This window comes from Alosa pseudoharengus, unplaced genomic scaffold, assembly GCF_046254945.1.
Source record: "Alosa pseudoharengus isolate Yale_2024_CS ecotype anadromous, Long Island Sound unplaced genomic scaffold, YU_APseudo_1.1 YU_APseudo_1.1_scf_15, whole genome shotgun sequence".
Lineage (NCBI taxonomy): Eukaryota > Metazoa > Chordata > Actinopteri > Clupeiformes > Clupeidae > Alosa > Alosa pseudoharengus.
Window position 1 is genome coordinate 11,516,138 of NW_027468620.1, and position 27,537 is coordinate 11,543,674.

At 42.9% G+C, this 27,537-nt stretch overlaps 2 protein-coding genes and 1 pseudogene across 2 annotated transcripts; 2 read left to right on the plus strand and 1 right to left on the minus strand.

Annotated features, from left to right (window-relative positions):
• The first annotated feature begins 405 nt into the window (after nucleotides 1-405).
• Nucleotides 406-3,985, plus strand: mkks (MKKS centrosomal shuttling protein). The gene is made up of 4 exons (XM_076285542.1): nucleotides 406-1,589; nucleotides 2,142-2,323; nucleotides 2,468-2,578; nucleotides 2,971-3,985. The coding sequence occupies exons 1-4, from the start codon at nucleotides 605-607 to the stop codon at nucleotides 3,388-3,390; spliced, it is 1,698 nt and encodes a 565-aa protein (XP_076141657.1). The 5' UTR covers nucleotides 406-604; the 3' UTR covers nucleotides 3,391-3,985.
• Nucleotides 3,986-4,000: 15 nt separating this feature from the next.
• srd5a2b (steroid-5-alpha-reductase, alpha polypeptide 2b) lies at nucleotides 4,001-27,414 on the minus strand. The gene is made up of 6 exons (XM_076285543.1): nucleotides 27,338-27,414; nucleotides 16,081-16,543; nucleotides 12,909-13,072; nucleotides 12,705-12,806; nucleotides 12,454-12,604; nucleotides 4,001-4,516 (listed from the first exon to the last, which is right to left on the minus strand). The coding sequence occupies exons 2-6, from the start codon at nucleotides 16,356-16,358 to the stop codon at nucleotides 4,450-4,452; spliced, it is 762 nt and encodes a 253-aa protein (XP_076141658.1). The 5' UTR covers nucleotides 16,359-16,543; nucleotides 27,338-27,414; the 3' UTR covers nucleotides 4,001-4,449.
• LOC143124757 (uncharacterized) lies at nucleotides 22,057-23,345 on the plus strand (annotated as a pseudogene).
• Nucleotides 27,415-27,537: the final 123 nt, after the last annotated feature.

Sequence of the window (27,537 nt, forward strand, 5' to 3'; positions counted from 1 at the left end):
TTTTAATACGAGTAGGCTAGTGTTTTTTTAACTCTATGAAATTTAGCCGCTGTTGAGTTCAAATCGAGAGTAGGCAAATCACGCAGAGATCCAACCTCCAACACGTGGCAAGCACGAACATGCCCTGTATGTTTTCATCACGTGTGTGTAAGGACCCTACTGCTATGGAAACCAACAAGGCAACTGAATTCACTGCCTGAATAATTAAAAACAGATATAGTAGAAAAAATACCCTATGCATCTGACCTATATCCATATATGGAAATAAGTTCGATGTAAACTTTAAAGCACATCGTTAATGGTAATTTGTCTTAACCAAACGAAGCATACTTACTCATTATTACTTACTGGCAATCGCAGGAACGCATGAATGTAGGATTAGGGTAGCAAGTAGACGCTTAAATCCCTTATTAGACATTCTCTGCTTAAATCAAAAACGTTGGACGGGATCGCATTTTATTTAGTTGTTTTTACGGTCTATGGTAAGCTCTGGAAAGTAGGCCTTTTATTGACGGGGTTGGAAGATATCAACTAGTTTGTATTTAACAAGCAAAACACGTTTATCAGTCAGTAGTTAGCATAGCCTACCTCATATTAGATAAACATGTCACGCCTCTGCAATAAAACGCAGTCTGTCTGCACGGATGATCCTCTGTCTGATGATGAAGTAGGTAAGAAAATTACATTGCTGCGGCGCATTGTAACATCATGTTATGGTCCATACGGCAGACTAAAGCAAGTTCACAACAATGTTGGAGGCCACGTTCAAACCACCTCCACATCGGCAGTGCTCTTCAGAACTGTGCAAACATCCGAACCTTTACTGAAGCTGTTGATTGTTTCCTTACAGAATCACATACAGCGTTTCAGTGACTGTGGATTATTTGCCGCTATTCTTTGTCTTGAACTTGTCGAAAACATTAAAAGACTTGATATTAGGACCGGCGTTGTGATCTCTGTGATCAGGCATCTACAGAAGCTATGTAACACATACCTAATGGAAAGGGACTGCAACTGTAAGGTCAAAATAGATTTCAACAGCTGTCAGGAACTTCTGGCCTTAGCTCGAAGCACTATCATGAGCAAACCAGCTTGTGGACTTAATCCCACTGAAACACATTACATTAGCACTTTGGTGATAAAGGCCTTCCTACAAACAATTTCCACCAATTGTTCTGACAGTGTGCAGCTTGGCAAGACAGTAGTGGTTCCTTTGGAGGGTGAGGCAGTGGAGAAATCCGCTGTCTTTCCAGGGATTTTAGTAGACATGCCTGAGTTGTTTCCATCTGAAGCTATAGAGAGACTTGAATCTGGTCCCTATAGAGTAGCGGTGTTCAGTGCCTCACTGTCTGGAGATCTGTCAGAGATTGGGGAGAAGACCCTTGAGATCCACCATGGAGCTGACCCAGAAGCAGACCTCCTAGGCACACTTCTGAAGCTGGGTGAGCAGGTGATCAGGGACGGGGTGACCCTGTTCATGTGCCAGAGGGTGATCCACCCCATCCTGCAGCAGTACCTGGAAGAACGTGGTGTGATAGTGGTGGAGAGGCTGGGCATCGCTCTCTTGGATCCAGTCATCACCACGACAGGTTTGATTTCTTAGTCATATGGACAGCCAGTCAGATTAATGCGATTTCCCTTACACAAATTAAATGTTTGCGCACTTTGTGGTATATTTGCAATAAATGTGTGGGTGAATTGTAGGAAACAAATGAGTTCACTAGAAAATATTGCCAGAAGATTGCCTATGTTGGCCGCTAGAGGCAAACTTCCAGCAAAGTTCTGGCAACAATGAGAAGTTTGCCGCCAGTGATTTGCCACACTCTTAGCCAATAATGGCAAACTTCCAATGAATTAGTTAAAAACCTAATTTGCCTATGACATTGCTGCAAATTTACGGCAACATTGCATGGCAAAAGTTAACTGCAACTGTTTGCCAGAAACCTAATTTGCATATGAAAATATGACCTTGCCGCAAATATGCGGCAACTGTTCGCCAGAAACCTGAAATTTCTGTAAGGGTTGCTATAACTGATTGGAATTACATTATGTCAGTATAGAGGATTACACTGATTTGATTTGTCTAGGTAAACATCTCAGTGCAATGTCAATTCATTTTTGGAAATGAATCTTTGTGACAGGTGCTCAGGCCATGGCAACTTCCCGCACTCCAGTTCCTGCAGAGACCTATGGACAGGTGAATGCACTGCGGATACAGTGTTTTGGATCTAGAAAGATGCTGCACCTAATACCCTCTGGGGACCCTGTGGTGTGTACCATGGTGCTTTGCCACAGGAATGAGACCATGCTGGATGAACTTAAGGTAAGCTGATGTAGCAAACTATTGTGCCAGTCACCATCCTTAATCTCATCTGAGAATAACAAAATAAGTGTATTCGAATGCAAACCATTTTGTTCTCATCAGAGAACTGTTTTAGCTAAAAATGGCTTCGTCTGTAAATAACAGTTGGCATGTGAGAGGGCAGCTCATGTGTTGCGGCTGACTCTGAAAGACCCTTATGCACTGCTGGGGGGTGGCTGCATGGAGACACATCTAGCTGCCTACATCCGCCACATGGTTTGTCCCCCTTTTACTTGGTTATCCCTTACGGTTAGTGTTGTAGACAGTTTGGTCATATATTATGCAATTTAATATCAACTTTGTTGCTTTTGATGTATTCCTCTTGTTGGAATGCTCTATTTAATTTAATTTAATGAAACTTATACAAGTTATTATTAAAATGCTTTTTGCATTTCCTTTCTGGTGTTGGTTCACAGTTATTTAATATTAACTGTTCAGTTTTTTTTGTATAAAATGTATATAAAATGTATAAATATAAATATTCAGGTGATCGTCAATGCACATTAGAATGTCACAGTGTCAACTAAACTTCAGACACTAGGATTTTTTTCTGAATGTATTTTATCAAATTGGGACTGGAGTAACTTGTTTTTCATGGACTACCACAGAGTCAGGAAAATCTGTTGGATGTTTCCACTGCACTGGACTGCTCTCCCTCAGACCTCCTGCAGGGGGCAGATGCTTTTTGTCAGTCGCTGGAAGCTGTGGCAGCAGCGCTTGAGCACGATGGCGGTGACTCCCTAATCGACCTGACGCACGCCCACCGCTGGACCTCCACCTCATATGAAGGCGTGCATACCAACCAAGCCCGCTCCTGTAGCTGTGGTTTGATATCGAACAGTTCAGCATTGCAGTGGACCCACCTCAACACGAAATACCCTGATTTCTGTCCAGTGCCCCCAACAAGCTCAGCTTCTCAGGTGTGTGTACTAGACTCCTTTCTGGCCAAACTCAGTGCTCTGAATGTGGCTGTAGAGATGGCCAGCTTCCTCCTTGAGGTAAGGTACATGCTTAGGGATGTGAATTAAGTGATAGACATGTGTTGTCCAATACATTTCACAATCAATGCTCTCTTAATTGAACATTATATTAATCGCGGAGCAGTACATCCATACCACCAAAGCACATTCATTCATTAAGTATTTCAGTAAACTACACTCATTCACTAGCCTGAACAAAATCACAAAGATGGGCCCTCAAACTCCAAAAACTAATTTAGCCAATAGTCAGGGATTGGGTCTCCGGGGTGTCTGTGACTGTCAGATGTGAAAACACAGAGCTTGTTCATAACGATTTATGTCAAGTACAGTATGAGATTGAAATTGTAGCTCAAAATTAGAATGTGAATGCAAATATAATCTAACATTTCTACACAATAGTTAGCATAACAGTGTATGAGATATGTAGCTCAATATGAAGGCACAATTTCTCTATTATAATGTCTTTTTGTGCGAATTGTGAAACTTGCCCTGCAATTAGAAGATGTACTGTCAGTTGTAATAAGGGCTGGTGATGAATTAACTCATTAAGGCATAATATACAGCATGGGTTGTAGAAGGATTCAGAGCATGAAGACAAGTCACACAGAATAGAATCTGCCTAGATATAAACACAAATAAAAAATACAAATAAAAAATATTTACTGTTCATATTTCATCTTTTAATTGAAGGACAATGTGCATAAATGACCTGCAACCAAAACTCTTTTCTTCTGTTTGTTTCTATGGTTACACTTTACTTGAAGGTACAGTATCTACATAAGAGTGACATGACACGGTCATGAATGGGTCACACTTCTGTCACTCGCTTCTGTCTAGTGTCATTCGGTTTTTGTCATGACAGGTAAGGGTTAGTGTTAGGGTTATAAGAGTGTCATGTCACTCTTATGAAGAAACCTAAAGTGTCACTGTTTATATTTTAAAGTTAAATGAACAGATTTTGTTATTTAGAAATAGGACAGGATTTATAAACATGAGAAAATTACATTTAACATGGGTCCTGTATTATATGAACATTTTCTATATATTCTATATCACAAAGGTAATGCTCCAGTGCTCTGGTATGTTACAGTTAAGTGTACACAGGCTCTAATAGATAAAAGGAATGATGCATCTTCGAGATTTGGGGTAATCTTCAAATTTCTCATGGTAAAACCTGGAAAAGATAACATAGTATAGTATGTGTTATATTTCAATTTCAGTAATACACAGGTAAATATGTTAAATTCCTTGTGCTTTTAGTTGGGGCCTTCCAACAGCAGCTGATTGACAATCTAGCCTAATATAAAAGAGGGTAAAGGATCCAACAGCAACCAGCAATTGGCTGCAGGTTGTCCCTGGGTACATAAAGGCACTCCTTCACAGTATGACATATGTTGCCCACAGCCAACTACAGTTAAACACAACCATAGATCCTGCAGCACAAAACAATGTCAACAACAAAGCTGCCTTTGTGAGCATTTTACTAGTGTTTCATTGAAATAAACCCACAACACTTCAAAAAACAGTGGGATCTGGAGTCTCAGACCCACCCCCCTCTACAGTCATGTTGGGTTTGGACACATGTCACACCAAGAGACACCACCTGGTACACCTCAAGGTATAACTCCTTTACAGTTTCTAAAGGACCATCTGTGAAAACCAAATTTCAACAGAAGTGTTATGTTTTATTTAGCTACAAAGCCCCTAACACTAATCTCCATTTATCTTGGGTGTGCTTGCCAGCTGCGTCCCTTACTTCCGCTACCAATTCCGCATGGTTTAGCTTCTTCCTTTCTTTTCAAAATCTTCCTCTGAAGTATTGCCAAAGGGAGTTATTGAATCACCCTAAAATAGTAAGCAATTCAGTCACACTCAGATTACACACTCACCCTCTTCACCTATTTACTGTGGTTCTGCGGAGTTGGAAGGACATCATAAGTGGCTCCAACAATGAATTGATTGTGGTTAGCATTCATAGCCTAAGCCTACAGCTCTCTGCAGGTGACCTTCCTCTTCTCAATATCACAGTTCATCCATTTCCCTTGATTCTTTTTGAGGCATCACTGTTGATTGTTTAGGTTGTTCTTGCTCATGAACAAAGCAGGTTAGCACCTGCCTCCTCTCCTGTTATGTAGCCTTATATACTTTCCAACTGGTACCAGGACCAGCCTTACTCTTTAACTCAGCCATTGCCCAACAATATCCCACACTGTAGAATCCATATAAGCTCAGATGGGACATAACCAGGTGCTGCCCTGGACCCAACCCATTTAGATGCCCTTATACAGTAATTGCTCCATTGCCATAGTGAAAGCCAGTGGTGTACGTCCAGCCATGATACCAACCTCCAAATGTCAGGATGTGTAGTTCCTTGTTTTGAAGCACAACTGAATGTTCTGAAGAAATACCCTGAGTGATGCAGCAATTTTCCCAGGGACCTGAGCTGGATTCCTTCCATTTGGCACAGACCCAGAAGCATTTATGTCCAAAAATACCACATGGAGGTCTCTGCCCTCCGTCCTTGCTGCCTGACTTTGATGCCAAATCATGTAACTGTATTCCAGACATCCCAACAAATCCTGGGATTCCTGCTTTATGCATGGAAACATCTATCGAACTTCTTTTTTGCTTTCAAATAGGAGACCCAACCTCCTTGCCAACTCACTACAGATCTTTCCTTCCTCATTAAGGAGAATGATAATTCAAAACTGGCCTATTGTAACAGCATTCTTGCACAATCTCTAACACCTCTTTAGGTGGGCCCTTGTCCATTGGTGTCTCTGAATGTCCACTTTCAACTCTCAAACCTCACGTTTTCTCCATGTGGACTTCACAAACGTTGATGTCTTCACAAAAATCAAGCTTTGAAGAAGGCAATCCCAGCTTGATCTTTCTTCTTGCTTTGTCATCTGAGGAGTTCTATCCTTCTTAAGATAGCAAATAATCTCCTCACGTCTGCTCGCAGTACTCTTGGGGCCAGTTGTACTAACGCTTTTGCGCCCACTTCAGGCATATTTGTTTCACAGCGAGCGTGTGAAATCATGGCGAGGTATGTACAAACATATGTACAGCTCAGTGCGGCTGAGGTAAAAGCGCAGACTGCCTGTGGCGGGAGCTGAACATGGCAAATTGCGCTTTTCCGTGTCATGCATATGCATCCATGGGAGGGTCAAGGGGAAAGTGGGAGTGGGAGTTTAGCGTAAAGAGATGGGAGGGGAAGCGTAAATAGTAGTGCTGTCAAACGATTAAAATTTTTAATCACGATTAATCGCTGGATTCCTATAGTTAATCACGATTAATCACATATTTTATCGCATGATTAAAATTCTATTATTTTGCATTTCTGAACTTTCCAGGAGTCCATGTTAATAATATAAAGCAATTATTGTGTATCTTGATTAGAATTCAAATGAAAGCAAAGCAAGTTACTTCATTAACTTAACTTTAAGACGTAGGTCTATTTGATTATTTCAAATCAAATTTCAAAAGATGTGCAGCAGACCTGAGGCAACACATTATATTCTTCAGAAATATAGCTAATAAAGGGCATAACAAACATAAAATACTATATTCATTATCTTTGAGTTCAGTTGAAAATAAGGAACTTTTTGACATGAGTGCACTGCCATGTTATAGGCCTACAGTCTATGCTGCACTGTCACTTGCCACACACATCAGCGCCGAAGTTTTTAAAACGCAAACACTGGATGAACAATGGATTTTATGGAGCGGTGTCGACCAAATATAACTGAATCGTGATTTACACAGCGGCAAAGTGCGATGCTGGTGTGCAGAGTTGTATTGAAAAGAATGGAATCTAATGTAGGCGTACAGTAGCCTAAATGAATGTCGAAAGCAGAGTGCATCGCACTCATGTCGGCATCGGTGTCCACAGCAATTTAAAACATCATTCAGCTGACCGGGAGTTCAGAACTGCGTTGGTGTTTAATGTACGAATCTACTCTTTGGCAGGCTCGTAAGCCCGAACAAGTGTGTGCAGCATGCCTTTACGTAGCCTACTAAAGGCGCATCATCATAAAGATACATTTAATCTGCATCACGCCCCATTTTGGCGGAAAACAAGTTAACATACATATATCATTGATTCTAATGGGAAAGACAGATAGCCTAATCACACCTTGACGTTACATCTAGTTATTAATTTACAGGCCATTAAATCATTTTACTAACACGGCAGTTATAAAGAATTATGTGTATGTAACTTACTCATGTCGAAACGATGTAGGCTACATTACAACCCATGCAGCACGTCCTAGCTACACTTACCATATCCCATGGAAAACGGTTAACTTGCTAGCTAACTGTGGAACTTCAGTATAACAGGCATAGCCAATTATCTCACCTAGTTGTAGGAAAAAGGCTACGTTCATATTACAAGTGATAGAATTAATGTGTGACTTATGTTTAGTTGATGTTATGACATGTAAAGTTAAGCTTGGCGAACTTAGTTATAGTCAGCCACGGGCAGTTTGACTGTGCCTACATTGCTGACACTCCTGTTAGTAGGCTAAACTGGAAAGAGCTAAAAATAGGAACATAATGGTCACATTAATCCCATAAACACACAGATAACTCTTACACCAACCTTATTTTGTGCCTTTTATTCACGTTTGTTTCAAGATTTAGTAAGTATAACCCCTTTTCGCTCCCCACTTCTATGCAGCATAGGTTTCCATTATCCAAACAGCTCCCGACCCTTTCCCCTAAAAGGGGGCGTGTATGCAGCACGGTCTAGCTAGAGCCAGTGTGGTGTTGTAGTTGTTTTAACTTTACTAGTTGTTGCAACAGCTTGTGAAAAAACTACAAAGTTTGTTACACCAAAAAGAACGTTAATCTCGCGATAAAAAAATTGACGCCGTTAAAATAGGTTTACGTTAACGCCGTTAATAACGCGTTTAACTGACAGCACTAGTAAATAGCGCCTAATTATGCATCCTGCGGTATGTACAAAAACTATTCTATTCTGCACCTAAATATTTCCACCTTGTAAAAGCAGGTGTTAATCCAAATTGCTGTTAAATGCGTCAATAAGACAACAGACAACTCGCTATTTAGAGCACCAGTTTTGCGTCTTTGTACTATATCAAAAACAACCTTAACTTTCGTTGGCCTAATGTCTTACTTTCACTTTCACGTCACTTTCCTACTTGCTAGATTTGGTCAAGCCTACATGAACAAGTAGTTTGAGTAGAACTATTGATCTTTATTATGACCGCCGCTAGCGAAGCTACCGAAGCGGTCATATAGGGATTGTCAAAGTTTTTTTTTTTTTTCCCGTCCGTCATCTACTTAATGAATTTTTGCTCAACGATACCCGGGACACCGAAACACCGGGGCACATGAAATTTGGTGGGTATGTAGCCCCACTACACTTTTACGGAAAAATTTCGTTTGGTCCCCGGAGGCCACTCCCCCCCCCCCGCGCTGGGCCCCCCGAAACCCAAAAAATGCAGTTTTCCTAAATAACTACCTGAACCGTGGCACTGAGGATGAAGAATTTTTTTTATGGTATGTTGGTCTCAAGGGCCCACATCAACCTGGCCCATAATCACTCATTTGTGATTTGCACCCCCCCCCCGGTAAAAAATGAAAATTCAATATCATTCTGCTTTAATCGCCCCTATCTTCAGTTAAGATGTTCAAAAATGTACCAAAATGTATGTGTATGATTAACCTGGCATTCTCTGGGGGTATGCCAAGTTTCGTAGAATTTCATCCATGGGGGGTCTAAAAAAAGTTATGTGTACATTTAGTGACTGTACACTCATTGGCCTGTAGATAGCGGTGCACACATATACACACGCACACACACACACGCACACACACACAGGCACGCACATACTATCGGTATCGGCAATTAGAACGGCCGATACATAATTACAAATTCAGTAGGATTAAAGGAAAACCAAATATTCATCATCATGGCTGCAATTCCAGTATTGGCGATACGTAGTCGTAAGTCCACCAGATGGCGCATCGTTGCAGTGAGATGTAATTTTGTTGGAAGTTAATCTAAAGTGGGTTGGAAAAACAATGGACGCTTCCTACAAGGACTGTAGTTTACCGCAGAGAACGTCTAATAAGGATAGGACGATTTTCACATGAAATGTAATTCCCATTTCTTCTTGAAGCCGAAATAAATCTGAGAATGTTTATCGGACATGCTTGGTTTTTACTGCAGGTACGTTAATCTTATAATATCAATAGTTATACACAGGTTTCCTGTTAACCAACAAAATTAGATGCGCGCACAGCTGTAGGGTAGAAGACGCTTGGTGGCCATCCACAACGTTATAAACTTAACCTAAATAGTCGGCTGCTGTAAGCTACAATCGGAATTTTTTGTATACCCCTGTTGTCTCAATGATAATAACATCTCATTTCAGACTATATTTCAGAGTTTGACGTTCATTTGCATTATTAATATAACATCGTATTTTGTCATTTTTGGCGAAGACATGCATTCCGATATTGAACATATTGAACATTCTCTAACCATCGTGATTTCGAATTGGTGCAGTTTTCAGCACAAAAACTCATTTTATTCTTTTCATGGACAGCATTGCTCTATGCTGTTCTATGGTGCTTTCTGCCTCTTAGTTGCGCACACATGTTTTTGTGACGTTGCATACAAATCCATGTATAGGACCTAGGTACAATAATGTTACCGTTAGCATTGGTTGAGTGATGGAGGCCAATTTGATTGCATTTGTAGAAAACTATAAATGCGGTTATACCAAGCAAATTGATAGCAGCACTATTGTATCTTTCGACTGTCATCTTATTCTGGCCTACTAACAAGCTAAGTAAGTTAGCCACAACGTTCCCTAACGCAATGGTTTTCTAATGGAAAATATACCTGAAAGATAACCTGTCTATGATGCGAACACTGGGCTGGGACATTTCTGCTTGCTAAATAGGTTTTTTTCTGCTGTTGATTTGGTCACAGTCCTTGGTGGCCCTGTCAGTGCTTTGTAAAGTGTTGCATTAAGACCACAAAAGTCTCAAAAAGCATCTGAGCTAATGTTCATTCCCAAACACCCACTAGGCTACTTCAATACTCTATTTTCAAAATTAACGCACCCGTGATGATCTACATCTAAACCAAATATTTTAGAGCGCAATTTGAGAGATGTATCCAAGGCAGGGCTGTACACATAATCGTAATATTATTTGTTGCACGGCTACAAAAATCATTCTGTGCAATGGATGATTTACCAACGTTACACCGGTCCGATACAGTTTTGCCTATGGCTATAGGCCTACATGCGTGAGACTAAGACGTCTGAATATTTTTGTTTTAAGTGCGTGCAGGGTGTGAGAGGGGAATCGATGTGCTTTGATTCCAGCTTGGTAGTTGTAGTCTGTGAGATTAAAAAGCATGTGTGTGTGAAGTATCCAAACAATGACACCTTCATTATGGCTTTCATTATGGCTGCTTTAGCCACAGACCTTCAGCTACTGTGCAGTGGGTCCCATTTAGAAGTGGCTACTTCATTCGCGCTTTCTGTGATTCACGGAGCTGCGTGAATTTTATTACAACTTTTCGCCATGATGTGGCAGCTTAAGTCCGCTGATACTGTAAGGCGTAAGCCATTAGTTTCCAAAGGAGATTTTATTTGTGTCGCCAGCATAGCCTATTGACAATTTGTGTTGTAAATAGGCTACCTTATACCTGTAGCTTATGGAAGCTAACAGCTTTCTATTAGGATCTAGTTTGTTAAAAGTCACGGTTTTGTCATAACTCCCTGATGCATTTTATCTCAATCGGAAAATGAAACAATATCGGGCGCCTACCATGGACTAGGCTGGGTGAACTCAGCCTGATCTGCCGGCGATTTATTTTTTAATTTCTTAAAAGATTGAGCTTGGTCTGGTGAAAGCCAGACTAGCCATGGACCTCAGTTACACAATGCAAGGGAACATAAATCAGCCTATATTTGCACTGATGTTTTTGTTTATTATAGTTTTTCTCAGTCGCTTTGGTGCTTTTCTCAGATCAGAATGAAAATTCTCATAACTATTAGTTTAACCTCCACAACATTTAGTCATTTGTGCACATCATAGTAGCAATTTCTCCTTCCTCTGAACAAATTGCAAATGCTTTTGAACATGTATCAGTTGCTTTGTCATGTCAGTCAAAATTAACTATACTTATGGATGCTGAATAGTCGTTCCCAATAAAACTAATAGTCTTCATTTATGTGAACCAGACGTGAACGGTAATGTGTTTCTTTTTAATAAACTGCCTGTACACTTACAAAGTTCTCAATGCTTCGGTTTACATGTAGAGACCCTCATTATGCTACTGTGTAAGTGTGGTGCTATTTTGAGCCTTGTTAGTGGTATAGAAATATCGATTTCTTTCTACTTTATGTGTGCCCCAAAGCTAGCGTTAAACGCTAATTAGCGGTTTGCAATAAAACTGGTCACATTCGACTAGCATGAAAACAAATCCCAGCGAACGGTCGAACTCGGTACACATGTGTTATTAACCCCTAGGTTCATTTTGCGCCGGAATTGTCCTTTAACTTTATTCAACTGCGCTTGTATGTAGGCTATGCCATTCAGTTGTGTACGTTCGTAAATTGCGGTAGGGGGCGGAGATAGGCGCAGATTACCCGATGAAGTGAAAGTTTGATAAATACCCAGTCAGTACACTTGCGCTCCCTCTGCGGTTTGGCCATGGCACTGATAATGCTACGTTCGCAAATGTACATCTGGTCCTCAATACCTTCTCTCTGGTCCTCATCTGCTTGTTTTCACTGCTTCTTCAACACCCTACTCTACTCTTCAAAGCAACCATTTAGCCTTTCCATTTCAACCTGTGGTCTTAAATTGGTTTGACCTTGCCCTTATTATATGGGGATAGTTTTCAGAAAATCTCCAAATCTTTCCATGCTATAATAACCTCACCCATTTCATTCTTTTTTTCTCCATTGTCCCCTTAAATCCTTCTAAAATTCTCTTTTAAATTAACACTGATGCAAAGATAATAATATTCTTTATAAACTGGATTGGTTAAGTATTTGTTTTACCAAAGTAGCTGTGTGAAATGGGGCCTGTATGCTGTATAAAGTCTGCTGGTACCTGTGATGATTGTGGGCTCTGGGGATGATGAAACACCACGAGAAGAAGGTGAAGGAGAAGGAGGGTAAGGAACAGGCTGCTATGGCGTAACCCAGCCACTCCAGAATCTCCCCGAAATAGTTGGCACAGGACACATATTCAAATAGGCCTCCTGCAGTGGGGCGGACACAAGAGGTCAGCTGAGAGATTAGGTGACCAGAAGATCTCTCTGATCTCTATGATCATTCAAAACTACACTGTGTCGCTGTCACCTCTAGGGATCTTGTAAGTTTTCTCATCAGGTTTTCTGAGGTTGCGAAGAATGCGGTCACTGTGGATATTGATGGCCATTCCAAGGTAAAACAATATTGATCCTAAAATAAAACATTCGTTGTTGAAGGTTGTAGAACATCTCAAATATAAATACAGTACAATTGAATTTCTATATAACATTATAATCTAAAAAAGGGATTCACCAATCACAAGCTGTATAACTGTCAGCCATGTTGTTTCATAGGCGGCACAGTGCAACAAGTAGTGTCCTTGCATGAAGCCATTACTCGTACAGAAGGCTGCTCCCGACACCATGACATCAACAGGAAATGGCTGTCCACAAGTCAGTGGGGCGTAGATAAATGTCCTGGAGTCAGAAAGCATATCATGATTAACAGATGCTATAGCATGATAATGTAGATGGATGGCCTGCTTGCAAGAACTTTACAGAAACTAATAATAATAATCATTATTGTCTACAAAAGTGGAAATTTGTCTTTGACTTCACAGGTTAGTTAAAGACATGAAAAGACACAATAGATACTAAAAAATAGCATGTATACAGACAACCGACAAGAATAAATATATAGTTCCATATAAATTACTTATTTTGAGTTAAGCAATGTTATTGCACTTGGTATGAATGACTTTTATATGTGTTCTTGGTAGCTGTAGCAGCTGTATAACATCTCCCTGAAGGCAGTTTTATAAATTCCCTAAAAAGAGGATGTACTGAGTCAGACACCATTTGTCTCATCTGTGTATGCATGTTTTGTATATGTCTCCCATTTGTCTTTGCCCTTTCCCAATAATTTTACTGGCCATATTGACAGTCGGTTTTTATTCAGGTTCCCATACCAGGTGTGCATATTAAAAAGTTAAGACCCTCTAAACAAGACGTATACACAGTCTCTAAAATAGATTTGCTAATTTCATATGCATTTAATTTCCTGATCAAGTAAAGACGCTGCATTGATTTTTGTGTTCGTAATAAAACTCAAGGCTGAGTCAAAGAATGTTCCCTTACCTCCTCTACAGGCTGATCATGAACCATAACAGGTGGTAAATCCTGTACAGACATTGTGATGGCTCAAAATCACCAGTTCCTTAGTCTTCTTTTCATTTATAAAAAGGGCACTGTCATCACACCATCTAGTGAGCTCCCCAATACAGTGAAAGTGTTCATTAGTGTCAGTGTTGCACCAGTCCTTCTTATATGCAAACTGAAGTAGGTCATATCATTTACTGAGAGAGATTGAATGATCCATGCATTTGCATAGGATGCTGGTCAGCGCAACTGGTCTAAACTGGTCTATCATTGAGCTCTGCAGTTCTGGGTTTCTTAGGGACAGGTATGATATTGGATATTTTACATAATTTTGGGACAGAATGATTATTTAACAGAAGCTGGAACAATTTAGTTAGATCTGCTGTGAGCTCAAACCTGCAAGCCTTCAGCACCCTGCCCCTAAGTCCATTCAGTCCAGGTGCTTTACTCGGTTTGATTCTAGGCTGTGAGAGAAAGTGGAATAGAACATTAGGTCCAATATTCCAATATGTGGTTTAATATTCTGCATTTCTCATTAGTAGGTCACTTTGACACTAAAAGAATGCTCCTATTTTATCGCCCTTCATGATATCTGTCCCAACCATGGATAATGTAAGGCGCCAGGGTCGATAGCACTTCTTGTTGTTTGTTTTGCGTCAAATGCCATTGGTATCATTGATTAGCGCAGCCTGGATGTCTCCTGACTGCCGCTGTTACTGTATGATTATCTATCCTTTGCTGTTGTGTACTTAAACCCTGGATAATTCTGTGTCAAGTCAGAGACACATATTCTGGAGTGCCTTGTGCTTAGTGTGTGCCTCTCTCCTGTATACACCCAAATTAAACTCTGCATCTTGATTGTACTTCTCCGTGACTGGATCTCGTGTCTCACTTTGGTATGCCATATTTTTACCAACAGCTGGCTGCTTTTCTGCCTGTCAATACAATTGGGGAGTGTAGTTGTGCTATTAAGTATATCAACCTTTTCAGTATTAGAATGAGTGAATGAGAAATTGTTAAATCTTGAGTAAAATGTATTCAGATCATTGACAAAAGGTACCCCTTTACTGAGTAGAACATCCTGTTTTTTCCTCTCCCTGCCTATCATTACATTAAATCCATTCCAGGCTTCCCTGGCATCACCAGAGCAGAGCTGACTTTATCTTTGTATTTTACTCTATGCTTCTTTATAATTGACCTCAATTCCCTTCTCTTTGATTTCACTAGGTCCAGATCCCCATCGATGAAGGCAATTCTTCTCCTTTCCATAATACATTGTCGCATCTCTGCTGAAGCTTCTGGTTTATTATTAGAGTAAATTCTAAAGACTAGACAAATTCTAAAGACTAGACCAATTCTAAATTCTAGACAAATTGTGAAGGTATAAATGTGGAGGTGATGTGACTTACAGTATGGGGCCCAAATTTAAATGCTGTGCAAAGTCTTAAGTCTGACTAAAGATAACTTAATACCTATGCAAAATCTATTTGCAAATTTGATTACATGAGCAACAAAGCACAACAAGCACAAACATTGGTGGATCAGCTAAAAGCTCTCACATGCCATGTGATCCTAACCTGGCTTTAGTTCATGCTCGAGAACTTTTCTCATACAGTACAGTAGACTGACTTTTCACTTTACCCCACGTTTAAATTAGAGCCCATGGACTTGAAGTGCAGACGAAAGCTGTGCCAGCTCCGCCTTGGGAAAGGTTTGTACACAGCTGATATTTGATATTTATTACATCAGAAGCATTGCCAGTCATAACGTTACACTAGCTGGGGGAAGTAGACATACCTGGTGGAAAATGCTTCTGCACTGTTCCTTTCCATACAGATTATACAAGCTACACAAAATGCAGTAACAATGAAAAAAAAAAAAAATGCTGTAACAATGCAAAAAATGTATAGTAGTGCTATGTTTCATTGTGTACTCTGCCAGCATTATCTGGTCAATTATAGAATCAGCATAATTGGTGTTTATCACCAGACGTATGGGTGTAACAAGAGAATAGAGAACTGCATATTGTACACAATTTATTAGATTTATGAATATCAGCTCGTATTAGACAAATTGTGTTTGAAAAGTTTCCACAAAGTAAAACCTGTCGCTACACCTTACGTGAATTGAGGCAAATCTGAGGTGAACATTCAGTCAGGGGAAACACCACTGCTTCAGTCATGTCTATCTTATCTTGACTGAACTTTAACTTAATTGACACAGTCTGAAAATAACTATTCTCATTTTCTATCAAAAATCAAGAATCTTTGCACTTTGGTAATTATCACATGGGGTTATAATCCACTTTTGAGGACACACTGACCTACCTGTGAAAGTAGTGCAGGCCAAACATTCCAAACAGTATGTACATGCCCACTGCGGAGGCTTCATTTGAGGTGAACAAAAGTAGCAGCAGGGGACACAGAAAGGCTGGAAGCTCCTGCAGAAACCAGGCCACTTTGGCTGGCACCACACAACCACTGCCAGAGGGGTCCTGGTAGCGTCCGTAAAATGCAGGCATTCTCCAGAAGCGCGCCAGATTGAACAGGGAGCTCAGGATGAAGACGATGCTCAGGAAATGCAGCAGGACCCCCTGGCACTCCATGGGGGGCGTTGCTGTTGTTATAGTTCAAGTTAAAGTTCTGGTTTTCTCCTGGGTCCTTTCCACACACACTCCTGGTCTTAATGGGTGGAGTTCTTATCCTATTCCGTGGACCTACCTGTAGAAGACTGCTTGTCACAGTTGGGGGGTAGCCCACTGCTGCCCTGGTCTGATCAGCTTCTCTCCTTCTGCAGCAGCAGTAAGTAAGCAGAGTTAGCAGTGAGAAGCAGTAAAGTTGTGGCTGCCCTGTGCTGTGGCTAAAATTAAATGTGACTCGACTCCACTTGGCAGAGTGAGCTCTCTCTGAAATGCAGGGTGAAGGAGGAGACACAAAATGTCTGGGAAATCAAACGAGTATCCCATTCTCCCATTGTTTCACACTTCCCACTATATGCCCACTATAGCCTTTGTTGCCTCTATAAGCATTTGGGTTCATGAGCTAATGACTAAAAGTCCTATGATCTCATGAAGAGTTTACTAAGAGACTGTACGATATTTAGCGGGGGGGGGGGATCGGTCGCCAGACGATCGGGTTTAAAAATGTTCTGCCTGGCCCTCCCCCCTGGTCAAATTTTTTTTTCCAGGGGCCAAAACTGGTCGAAAAATATGGAGTGAGGATTGTCTCAAAATTATTTAAATATATATAAAAGGATATATATACATATAAATACATTTATAAATATCCAAATCCAAATATAAAAATGTGACATACAAATAAATAAACAAATTTATATAAATAAACGTGTCTTTGTAAATATATTTTCGAGATTTGAAAATAAATATGCTTGACTTTGTATGTGGAATCTGCATTTGTGAATCTCCTTTTTGCTTTTATGTCGATGACGTAATTTTGAGACATTCCTACTGCACACCAAGATCCACAAATAAATACCACTAGATTTGAATTCGAATACACCCTCCACTGAACAACCAGCAGATGGCAGTGTTGTGCAAAGGCGTTGTGCAACGACAGCTAGGCTCTGGCTGTACAGTCATTGGTATCCGGTTCTGGCCTCAATCGCAACTACAAGATCAACATGGAAGCGACCGGTGGATTACCTGGATGGGTAAGTAGTGTTATTTGTTACTTGTGTGTGTTATAGTGTTTTTTTTTTCTTCAGAGAGACATGAGTTTACTTGGTCAGTATACAGACGTTAGCAGGGTTAGTAGGGACCTGGGATCATAGAGCTGCTATCATACCTGGCTAACACTCGCAGACGTCGAGTCAACACCTGCTAACGTCTGTATACTGACGAGCCATTGTATGTGTTCATAGCTATAACACAGAATATGCTATGGCTGTACAAAAATCATCAACAATGGTCTAGATTGCTGGCACTCTAGGACAAAGCTTCCGAAAACAGCTTGGCATTCAATGAGTTATAAATGCTAATTTTTCATGACCGAATATCCACAAAGATGCTGCCAATTTGTTTACTACGTTCCCAAACTTTATTGCAGCTCATGTGACTTCATCAAGGGCTACGATTCGCCAGTAAAGTGAAACAAGCGTAACCTCTGACCTTACCGCGAAATTCAGTGCGTCCCTCATCAACACAGGATAGTCGACAAGAGCATGAGAGACAAACGCGGCGTGTTTCGGGGTGCATACCTCTCCTGTGGACAGTGTGAAGAATTTGAGGCTGTAGATGGTGGTAAAGCTACCTGCGCATACTGTGGCTGTGCCCTGGTCAGTCACGCCAGATCAGCTAGCGGGTCAACAGCGCAAGATAATACTTCTATGTCTGTCAATTCGTTCCATCAGGTACAGAACCTTTTATATCTATTAAAGTAACTTCACCCAAAAAGCCATGGTTTTGTGTAGACTGCTAGGATTCGAATGGGTTCTTTTTCAAATATTCACTCGGTATCTCACATATGGGAATGCGCTCCGCGCGTGCCCAATCACAGAAGCTCCAATGACACCACGTCTGCCTATGCCAGACCAATGGCGTGCGCCGTGCTGGGGCTACGCCCCCGATATACGCGCACGTCCATCTCGCCTCATTCTGCTTCTCTTCTCGTGAGCAATCGCAAGAAAGCTCCCCTCTTCAGCTCTTGGGTGGATTCTAGCTGGCAACCTCTGAACTGTTCCTAGGAGGACCTGTTAAGGATAGCCTCCGCCTAACGTGGACTAGCTACCGCTCGCATGAGTTGGAGTTAAATAAAGTAAAATCGAATAGCTTCCCAGCTATACGGTTACTCGGTGTTAGCTACCCAGCTAGCATTTACAGTTATCATTTACACGACATTCCTCTGTGGTTACGCGTGGTTTCCCCGCCGTCGTGGTACCATGGAGGAGAAGAAGGAATCCCGCAATTGCCCATCGGGCTGCGGTTTCCTTATATCGGCTCGGATACCCATCCCTACTGCATCGCTTGCCTGGGAGTTCAGCATGCGCAAGCTAGCTTGAATTCTCCGGAAGGGTGCGAGGATTGCCGCTTGCTGACCGCGAAGGCGCTGCGAAGGCGCCTTAAGGTGGCTGCCTCAACCGGCTCCGACCCGAACCTCATGGAGGCGTTGGCCGTGGAAGCTTCCCAGCAACCGCAGGCCAAGGCGTCATGGGCTGAATCGGTGGAAGAGGACGACCCCCTCTCCCCCGAAGTCACCCTTCTGGAGCTGTTTCCCAGCGTATGTGCCGGTGAGGTGACAGAGGAAGGTGACGAAGAGGGCGATGATGATAGCGTCTCCAAGCTACCTACCGCCTCAGCCCTTCTGGGAGGCTCAGATGAGGACAACGTCTTCCCCCTCACTTAGCGCCCATGCTTAGCGAACTCTGGGTCCGGCGGAGGTGACACCGGTAAGGTCCCAGAGGTCGACACCCTGGAGGTCTGCCGACGAGCAGCGGCACGACTGAACATCCCATGGCCAGCCCCACAGGGCGAACTGGGCCTGCAACATGATCTGTATGATGGAAAGCGGCTCCCTCTCCGCCAAGCGCAGAAGAAAGCCACACTCCCGACTGTCCCCTCATGGCTCAAAGTCCTCAAGGACCAGAGGGTGACCCCCTTCTCCACGAATGTTTCGGCCAGATCTTTCCACGGGAATAATGTGGAGCGAATGGAGGAGGACGGATTTTACAACCCGTCTGCGGTAGAGGTGTCAGTGGCGTACCACCTCAACCCAAAGCAGCGGGACGTTCTGACCACATCGAAGCCCAACCTCCCAGGGAAAATGGAGCGGTTCACTGCCGCTATCCATCAGAATTCCTACCGGGCTGCAGCCCAGGGTGCGAGGGCACTCAATGTCTCTACGCTCCTCGCCGCATACCAAGCGGAACTGCTGGAGGAACTGGGGTCGCGGCTCATGAAGGGTGATGCTACGCCTGAGCTCTTCGAGGAGATTGTGGTGGTCAACGACCTCATCTTGCGCTCGGTGCACAGAGGGGTTCAGGGCTGTGGTCGCGTCATGGCACTGTCAGTCACTGGAGAAAGGGGTTTATGGCTGAACCTCTCCAGCCTGTCCGAGAAAGACAAGGCGGAGCTCATGGATGCCACAGTGGACCCCAAAGGCCTCTTCGGCGAAGCGGTGGGTCAAATGCAGAAACGGTCGGAGGATAAAAAGAAGGAGGGAGAAGCCTTCAACCTCTGCCTGCAGCGCAAGTTTGTACCGCAGCCTTGTCAGGTGAATCGCTTCCCAGCGGCTCAGACTAATAGGCCGGCCGCTATGGGCTTCCGCGGGCCGAAACCACCGCGCCCTGGCCCCAGTCATGCAGGAGCGAAGCCTTGGGGCAAGCAATCCTTTGCAGCAGCAGCGACTGCTACAGCGAAGAAACCCCAGCCCCCGGCCGCCGAAGGGAAACGCAAACGACAGCCCTGACGTTTCTTTGGCTTCGGAGGAGGAGGAGGGCTGTTCACCTCTTCCCCTCAAACGAGGGAGGGAAGACCGCTCAACAATATTTGTAAATGTTTGTTTACATGCTTGTGTAACAGAGGCACATGTTCAGGTGCCTCGCACATTGTACTCTCCCCAGCTCAAGTTCAGTCTGGGAGAGGGAAAAGAATTGTTGATGTTGAGTGGCAAAGCACTGTACTCCCCACGTACACCCTCCCTGTTCACGAAATAAAAATAAAGCATCCCACACACAAGTTTCAAAACGAAACTCAGTCGGGAATAGCTCTCATCTCAGAGAGTCAAGCCCGAGGCTCGCCACAGCGTGGCGCGTGTTCCCCACATGCAAGCTCCCTAGCGGTGGAGTCCAGGCGCGCATGCGCAGTGAACCCTTGGGTCTTGCAAACCGTCGCCAGGGGATACAGACTCCAGCTTGCTTAAAACCACCTCCCTTCAACAGCATTCGCCAATCAGTGGCGAGAGTGGGTACGGAGCACGTTTTAGAGAAAGAAATTGCGTCGCTGTTACGCAAAGGAGTGGTCAGAGTCGTTCCATCCGACCAAAGCACTCAGGGTGCAGATACTTTCTAATTCCCAAAAAAGATGGCCGGCTACGGCCTATTTTGGATTTAAGGGGCTTGAACAGTTATCTCAGAAAATACAAATTCAAAATGTTAACACACAACGTTCTGACACGTTCAATACGGAAGAACGATTGGTTCACGTCAATCGACTTGACCGAGGCCTACTGGCATTTGAGTATTTATCCACCACACAGGAAATTTCTCAGATTTGCTTTTCAGAACGTGTGTTACGAGTATCAGGTTCTACCATTTGGGTTAGCCCTCAGTCCGAGAACATTCTGCCTTTGCGTGGAAGCAGCATTAGCTCCAGATTAAAGGGGATAAGAATTTTGACTTATATAGACGACTGGCTGATACTAAGTCACTCTTACTCAAAAGCCGTGCGAGATACGGCGACTGTAGTACAGCACATAACCACGTTGGGTTTCACCTTTAACCAAGCAAAAAAGAAATCTAATCCCTTCACGTCAAACAACCTTTCTGGGCCTCAGGCTGAATTCGGTGGCAATGAATGCAATGCTGTCAACAGACCGGATTGCCTCCTTCCAGCAATGTCTAACACATTTCACATTGGGGGCACGGGTGTCGTTCAGACAGTGTTTACGCCTTCAAGGTCCGATGGCATCGGCGATACACGTATTGCCACTGGGGCTACTCAGAATGAGAGCGTTTCAGCACTGGATGGGCGCTTTGCAATTGAACCCAAAACGCGATTTGCACAGACGCGTAGTGATCCCACAGGAATGTGTGGAGACATTGTGTCACTGGTTAGATCCCCAGTTCATTGCACAGGGGACCCCGATAGGGGCAGTGTCAATGAGGAAGGTGATATCGACGGATGCCAGCCTCCGAGGCTGGGGGGCGACCCACGAAGGGTGGACAGTGAATGGGATATGGCCCAGGAGCCTGCACGGGGCCCATATAAATTATTTAGAGTTGATGACCATGTTGCTAGCACTGAAACATTTTGTCCCAGCCCTCAAGGGGCATCATGTGTTAGTCAGATCAGACAATACAACGACAGTGGCGTACATCAATCGCCAGGGCGGGACGCGCTCAGTACACATACACAGATTGGCAGAGAGGTTGTGGATGTGGGGCAGCAGCCACTTTCTGTCTGTTCGTGCAACACATGTGCCAGGGGTTCTAAATGTAGCGGCGGACCTGTTGTCACGGGGGAACCCGCTGTTTGGGGAATGGCAGTTGCATCCGGAGGTGGTGAAAATGATATGGCAGAGGTACGGTCAGGCCGTCGTAGATCTGTACGCCTCAAGGGAAAACGCCCAATGTCCTATGTTCTTCTCTCTAAGGGACGAGGGGAACCCATTGGGGCTGGATGCACTGGCCCACTCATGGCCAAGCGTCCTACTGTACGCGTTCCCGCCGCTCAGCCTGATTACACCCACGCTGAACAAAGTGCGGGAGACGGGCTTGACAGTCATTTTGGTGGCGCCTCGATGGCCCAAGTCGCCGTGGATGGCGGAAATAATGCCGCTGCTATATGCCCAGCCCTGGGCTCTACCATTACGCACGAATCTGTTGTCTCAGGCGAATGGAGAGATTTATCACCCACACCACGAGAGGGTGGCGCTTTGGGCTTGGCCCATGAGAGGTTAAACCTTGGCACTGCAGGGCTCCCTCCAAGGGTAGTAGCTACAATACAAAGTGCCAGAGCCCATTCCACTAGGTCATTTATGATAGGAAATGCAGGTGTTTGAGAAATGGTGCGAGAAACGGCGTCAGGTGTCTTTTCAGTTTCCTTCAGGATTTGTTGGATGCCGGCAGGGCCTTCTCTACTATTAAAGTGTATGTGGCTGCGATAGCAGCATGTCACGTTGGCTTTGTTGGGAAACCGGTGGGACAGCACCCATTGGTGTGTGGTTTTTTGAAGGGAGTCCGTCGGCTACGACCGGTTGCGAGGACGCTGGTGCCGTCCTGGGACCTGGGAGTGGTGCTGGAAGCTCAATCTCAGAGTCCGTTTGAACCAATTGAGTCTGTGGACATGAGAATTTTGTCCTTAAAAACAGCGCTGTTGTTGGCGTTCGCTAAGCGGGTGAGTGATCTGCATGCACTGTCAGTAAATGCAGCATGCATGCAGTTTTCGCCGAGTGGCGATAAGGTATTTTTGCGGCCGAACCCAACATTTGTGCCAAAGTGTGGGGTGAATTGTGATACTTTGCAGTTAGCAGCATTAAGCTCAGCTGAGGCATCTTCGGCTGAGAATAGAAGGTTGCGAGCACTGTGTCCGGTGCGGGTACTCCGGGTATATGTGGAGAAGACTAGGCCGTGGCGTAAGGCGGACCAGCTCTTTGTGTCATGGGCATCATCACATAGAGGGTTACCTATATCTACTCAGCGCCTCTCACATTGGATTGTGGACGCTATAGGATTGGCTTATATAAGGAGTGGCTTGCAGTCTCCGGTGGCGGTTCGTGCGCACTCTACCAGGGGCATGGCTACATCTTGGGCTTTATTCAAGGGTGTATCATTGCAGGAGATTATGGCAGCTGCCTCTTGGGCTTCGCCAGACACTTTTGTGAGATTTTACAGACTTGATGTGACTAGGCCTTCCTAAAAAGGAACACTCTAGGAGTGGTGGACCTAGGTGACCTTGTGATCTGTCTGTGGCAGAGCTGCTTCAGTGAGCGTATCTGCAAGGCGGGAGTTGTCTATATCTCCCATATGTAAGATACCGAGTGAATATTTGAAAAAGACCTTTTTTTGTAACCCCGGTTCTTTGAGAATATGAGTGAGGTATCTCACCAGACAGCCCACCTTGCTGCGCACGAGAAGAGATATGTTCACAGAATGAGGCGAGATGGACGTGCGCATGTAGATATATATCGGGGGCGTGGCCCCAGCATGGCGCACGCCATTGGTCTGGCATAGGCAGACGTGGTGTCATCGGAGCTTCTGTGATTGGGCACGCTCGGAGCGCATTCCCATATGTGAGATACCGAGTGAATATTCTCAAAGAACCGGGGTTACGAAAGTAACCTTAAGTTTTAAGTCAAGTCAAGTCGATTCAAGTCATCTCAAGTCGAGTCAAGTCAAGTCAAGTCGATTCAAGTCATCTCAGCCATACACAGTCTAGCCTACGAAGCGGTTGTGTACCCTCTTGCTTTGTGCAATCAACTCATACAGTTATCACTCCTTTTGGCACCAAGCAGTTAATTCAGATAACAGAATTTGTATGTTTCACAGGTCGGATAGTTGCCAAAGTAAAACATAGAACAGGCTACTAGAAAATGCTCGTAATGTCTGCAGTAGCACAAGTAGAGGGCGCTCATACATCATATTAGACAAAATAAATCCGTTTTTTATAGACCATTTCAACTCGTACTACATTCATGTGTAATCTAGCATTGCTTCGTCTTTGCAGAAAGTCACCACGTTTGCGCCTCGTTGCTTCACTAGATGCCATGTTTAAAAACCTGCAAGCTTACGAGGGGGGTTGTGGGAGATTCAGATAGGGTTGCAACTTTTTGGACTCGCCCACTCTGTCAAAGAGACGTTAATCATGTTTTGGCCTACAAACCTTTTAAAATATCGAAAACGTATCATGGATCAGGAAAAAATTATTTTCCTCAGCCCTCCCCCCAGGCCAAAAAGATTCTCCTGGGCCTTCCCCTAAGGCTTAAAAAATTATCTTAGCCCCCCCCCCGTTAAATATCGTACAGTCCCTAAGGAAACCATTGGGTTATAGTTTTATATTCAAATAAAAAAAAGAATTGACTTTCTTTGCAGTCACAGAGAGAGAGAGATGATGTTGCTCCATTGTTATCAGGACCGTCGAATTGCCCAGTATGATTTAGTGCTGAATCCCAACCTCTACTTGATTTCAACCAGAAACACTAACTCCCAACCCCTCCAAAAAATTATGTTGTCACCTGCAGAGACTTTAGCTTGTGGTGGACACATGGACTTCCTGTAGATATTACACTGTCCATTCATTCTTAGTTCCCCTTAATCATTAGAGCTCATTAGTCAGACCGTGACAAAATGACTGATTGCTTCAGTGCGATAACAGAACTAAAGGCACTAGATTGGCAGATTGGAGTTGAACTTGTATGTCTTAAATTCAAAATGGTCTTGAACATGTATAGTTGTGTTTTAAATAAATAGCAATTCCACATTTATTTGTTTTATTAAATTTTAACAGGACGCAAAGAAAAAGAATATTAGTCTTTGCAAAAAAATAGCAGTGTTGACATTTTTCTCTCAAACAGTTAACATAAACTGAAAACTTTTTTCGAGATTAAACTTCCATTTAAATCACTGAACTATTTGCAGAACCATTGTTTTTGATAACTGCTGCACATCTGTGTTGCATATGTCAACCAACTTCTGGCACCTATGAACAGGTATTTCTGCCCAGAATGACTGAACTCAGCATAGTTCAGTGATTTAAATGGAAGTTTAATCTCGAAAAAAGATCATGTATCAGGAATACATGATCTCTTCAAGTATTTTTATGTATCAAACTAATCCATGGCCCCTGGTATACGATAAACAGGTCCAACACCGTTGGCATCATGCTTCAGTGTACTGTGGCTTGATTTAAGTACACGGGTTGTTTATACAGTTGTGTTCAAAAAACTACTGAATTCAAGCCACAGTACACTGAAGAAAGTGAAAAATGGTGGTGCAAAAATCATGTATGGGGATATTTTTCTTGGAAAAATATCCCCATAGTGTTGGACCTGTTTACCAGGTGTCATGGATCAGTTTGAATACATACAAATAGTTGAATAGATCATGTTGCCACCAAAGAGGAAATGCCCTTGACATTGGTTTTCCAACAAGACAACAACCCCGAACACACAAGTAAATAAACAAAATCTTGGTTCCAGGCATAAAGAATTAAGATAATGGAATGGCCAGCTCAGTCTCTGTGTTTGTTCATTCTGGCAGAAATACCATAGGTAGCAGAAGTTGGTTGAATATGTAACGCAGATGTGCAGCAGTTATCAGAAGCAATGGTTCTGCAACTAAATATTAGTTCAATGTTATTAAGTTAAATCTTGAAAAAATTATTCAGCTATGTCAACTGTTTGAGATTGAAGAGAAAAATGTCAACACTGTTATTGTTTTTAACATACTAATATTCCTTTTCTTTGCTTCCTGTAAAAAATAATGCAGACTTGATAAATGATTTGTTACTGAATTTGATTTGGAATTGAATGCCGAATGTTTCCATTACATTTGAAATATGGAAATAAAAGGATTAAAACAATTTTGCAGTTTTAATCTGTGCCATCTTAAACATTTATTTAACACAACTGTATAATGTTGGAAGCAAGTTATTAACATTGATTCCTGCACATTTTTGGCCTTTTTTTATTTTGCACATGCAGCAAGTTCACTGTCTTAACACCATCTTAACTAATCGTTGTGTAATTACTGACATTACACAATAAAATGCAAAGGCTTACTGATTCAAACAGTCATGACATTTCCCTGTTTCCTCAGACTGGACAGACTGAAGACAGCCAGGTTTACAACTCCAGCTGAGGAACAACAGTGAGATGCCATAACACTTCAAGCCTCATCAAAACAAATAGAAGAATAAAGGCATCTGACTTGATGGAATAAGGGCTTTAGTTATGCATGCATGTAACAATGCCAGGATAGTGCTGATCAGTGCTGATCTAGACCAAAATCAACAATTTAGGTCTACAATCTTGCTTCGGTTTTGTCACAATACCTCTGATTATGTCCTTTGGCTTGCTATATAAGAGGATTAGCTGGGTGTGGTTGTGGCACTGACCCGTAAACAGAGTGCACAAATGCTTTTGTAATTAATTATAGCTCTAAAGAGGAAAGCAGTTTCCCCAACATGAAAATCAGCAGAGCAGGAAATTATTAAACATTTATTTGGCTTAAGAAACTGGACACGCATGGTAGGTGTGATGTAATGAAGGACAGAGCTATTCTCCCTGACTTAAATATAGGTGCACAGGTGTTGAAACCTATTTCCTAATCTTGGTTAGGAAAATACTGTGAAACGGTGTCCCAGAAATCTGAATGATAAATCTGGATGCACTCTACAGATGGCTCGGCATGCTGCTTGTTCCCACAACATGCCCTGAATACCATACAATTCAGAGGAATGTGATACACAGATGTTTTAGCATAATCCACTTCTGCTTGTTCAATAACCAGTGGAAAACTGGTCTCTTGTGTGCTCTTACTGAGGCAAAAGATACCCACTCTTTCTAATGTTGCGCTCACAGTCTTACCAAACACAAGGCAGGTTAACAATCCACTGTTGGCTATGCAGTCCTGCTTAACCACAGCATATACTCATACACAACCCACTATTGTTTGTTGAAAGAGGCATTAACTTACACAGATGGTGCCTGTCTGGTCGCATTAAGGTCACATACTGTAGATTTAAGTTTTAATATTTCCTATTTCTCACACACAAATAGGTTTCCCTTCCACATTAAGGAAACTGACATGGTCTTAATAGAACCTGGACACAAGAAAGCCTAAACTGATGCAAGACAGCACAGGAGAGTTCATTTTTGCCTGAGATGTGAATAGAGGATAGTTAGGACTTACAGATACTTTCTCTCAGATGCACGCAGGCTTCCTAGCTCTGGTTATTTCCAGTGGGGCTGCAATAAAAGACCTCTACCATTGGCTACACAGCATGGTTCATTTACTTTGCAGCTATCCAGTCCTGTTATATTTATTCAGCCGGACCACAGATATCCGGTACAGATCACAGCACTGGTTGAAAGGGCCAGGCCTTACCCATC

What these genes read in the sequence shown, in the direction of transcription:
- mkks (XM_076285542.1), top strand. Translation starts at nt 605, where the DNA reads ATGTCACGCCTCTGCAATAAAACGCAGTCTGTCTGCACGGATGATCCT. An exon ending in CCATGCTGGATGAACTTAAG is followed by an intron (nt 2,324 to 2,467) that starts GTAAGCTGATGT and finishes TGTAAATAACAG; the next exon opens with TTGGCATGTGAGAGGGCAGC. An exon ending in CTGCCTACATCCGCCACATG is followed by an intron (nt 2,579 to 2,970) that starts GTTTGTCCCCCT and finishes GGACTACCACAG; the next exon opens with AGTCAGGAAAATCTGTTGGA.
- srd5a2b (XM_076285543.1), bottom strand. Translation starts at nt 16,358, where the DNA reads ATGGAGTGCCAGGGGGTCCTGCTGCATTTCCTGAGCATCGTCTTCATC. An exon ending in GGCCTGCACTACTTTCACAG is followed by an intron (nt 13,073 to 16,080) that starts GTAGGTCAGTGT and finishes TTCTGACTCCAG; the next exon opens with GACATTTATCTACGCCCCAC. An exon ending in AACTTACAAGATCCCTAGAG is followed by an intron (nt 12,605 to 12,704) that starts GTGACAGCGACA and finishes GCCCCACTGCAG; the next exon opens with GAGGCCTATTTGAATATGTG.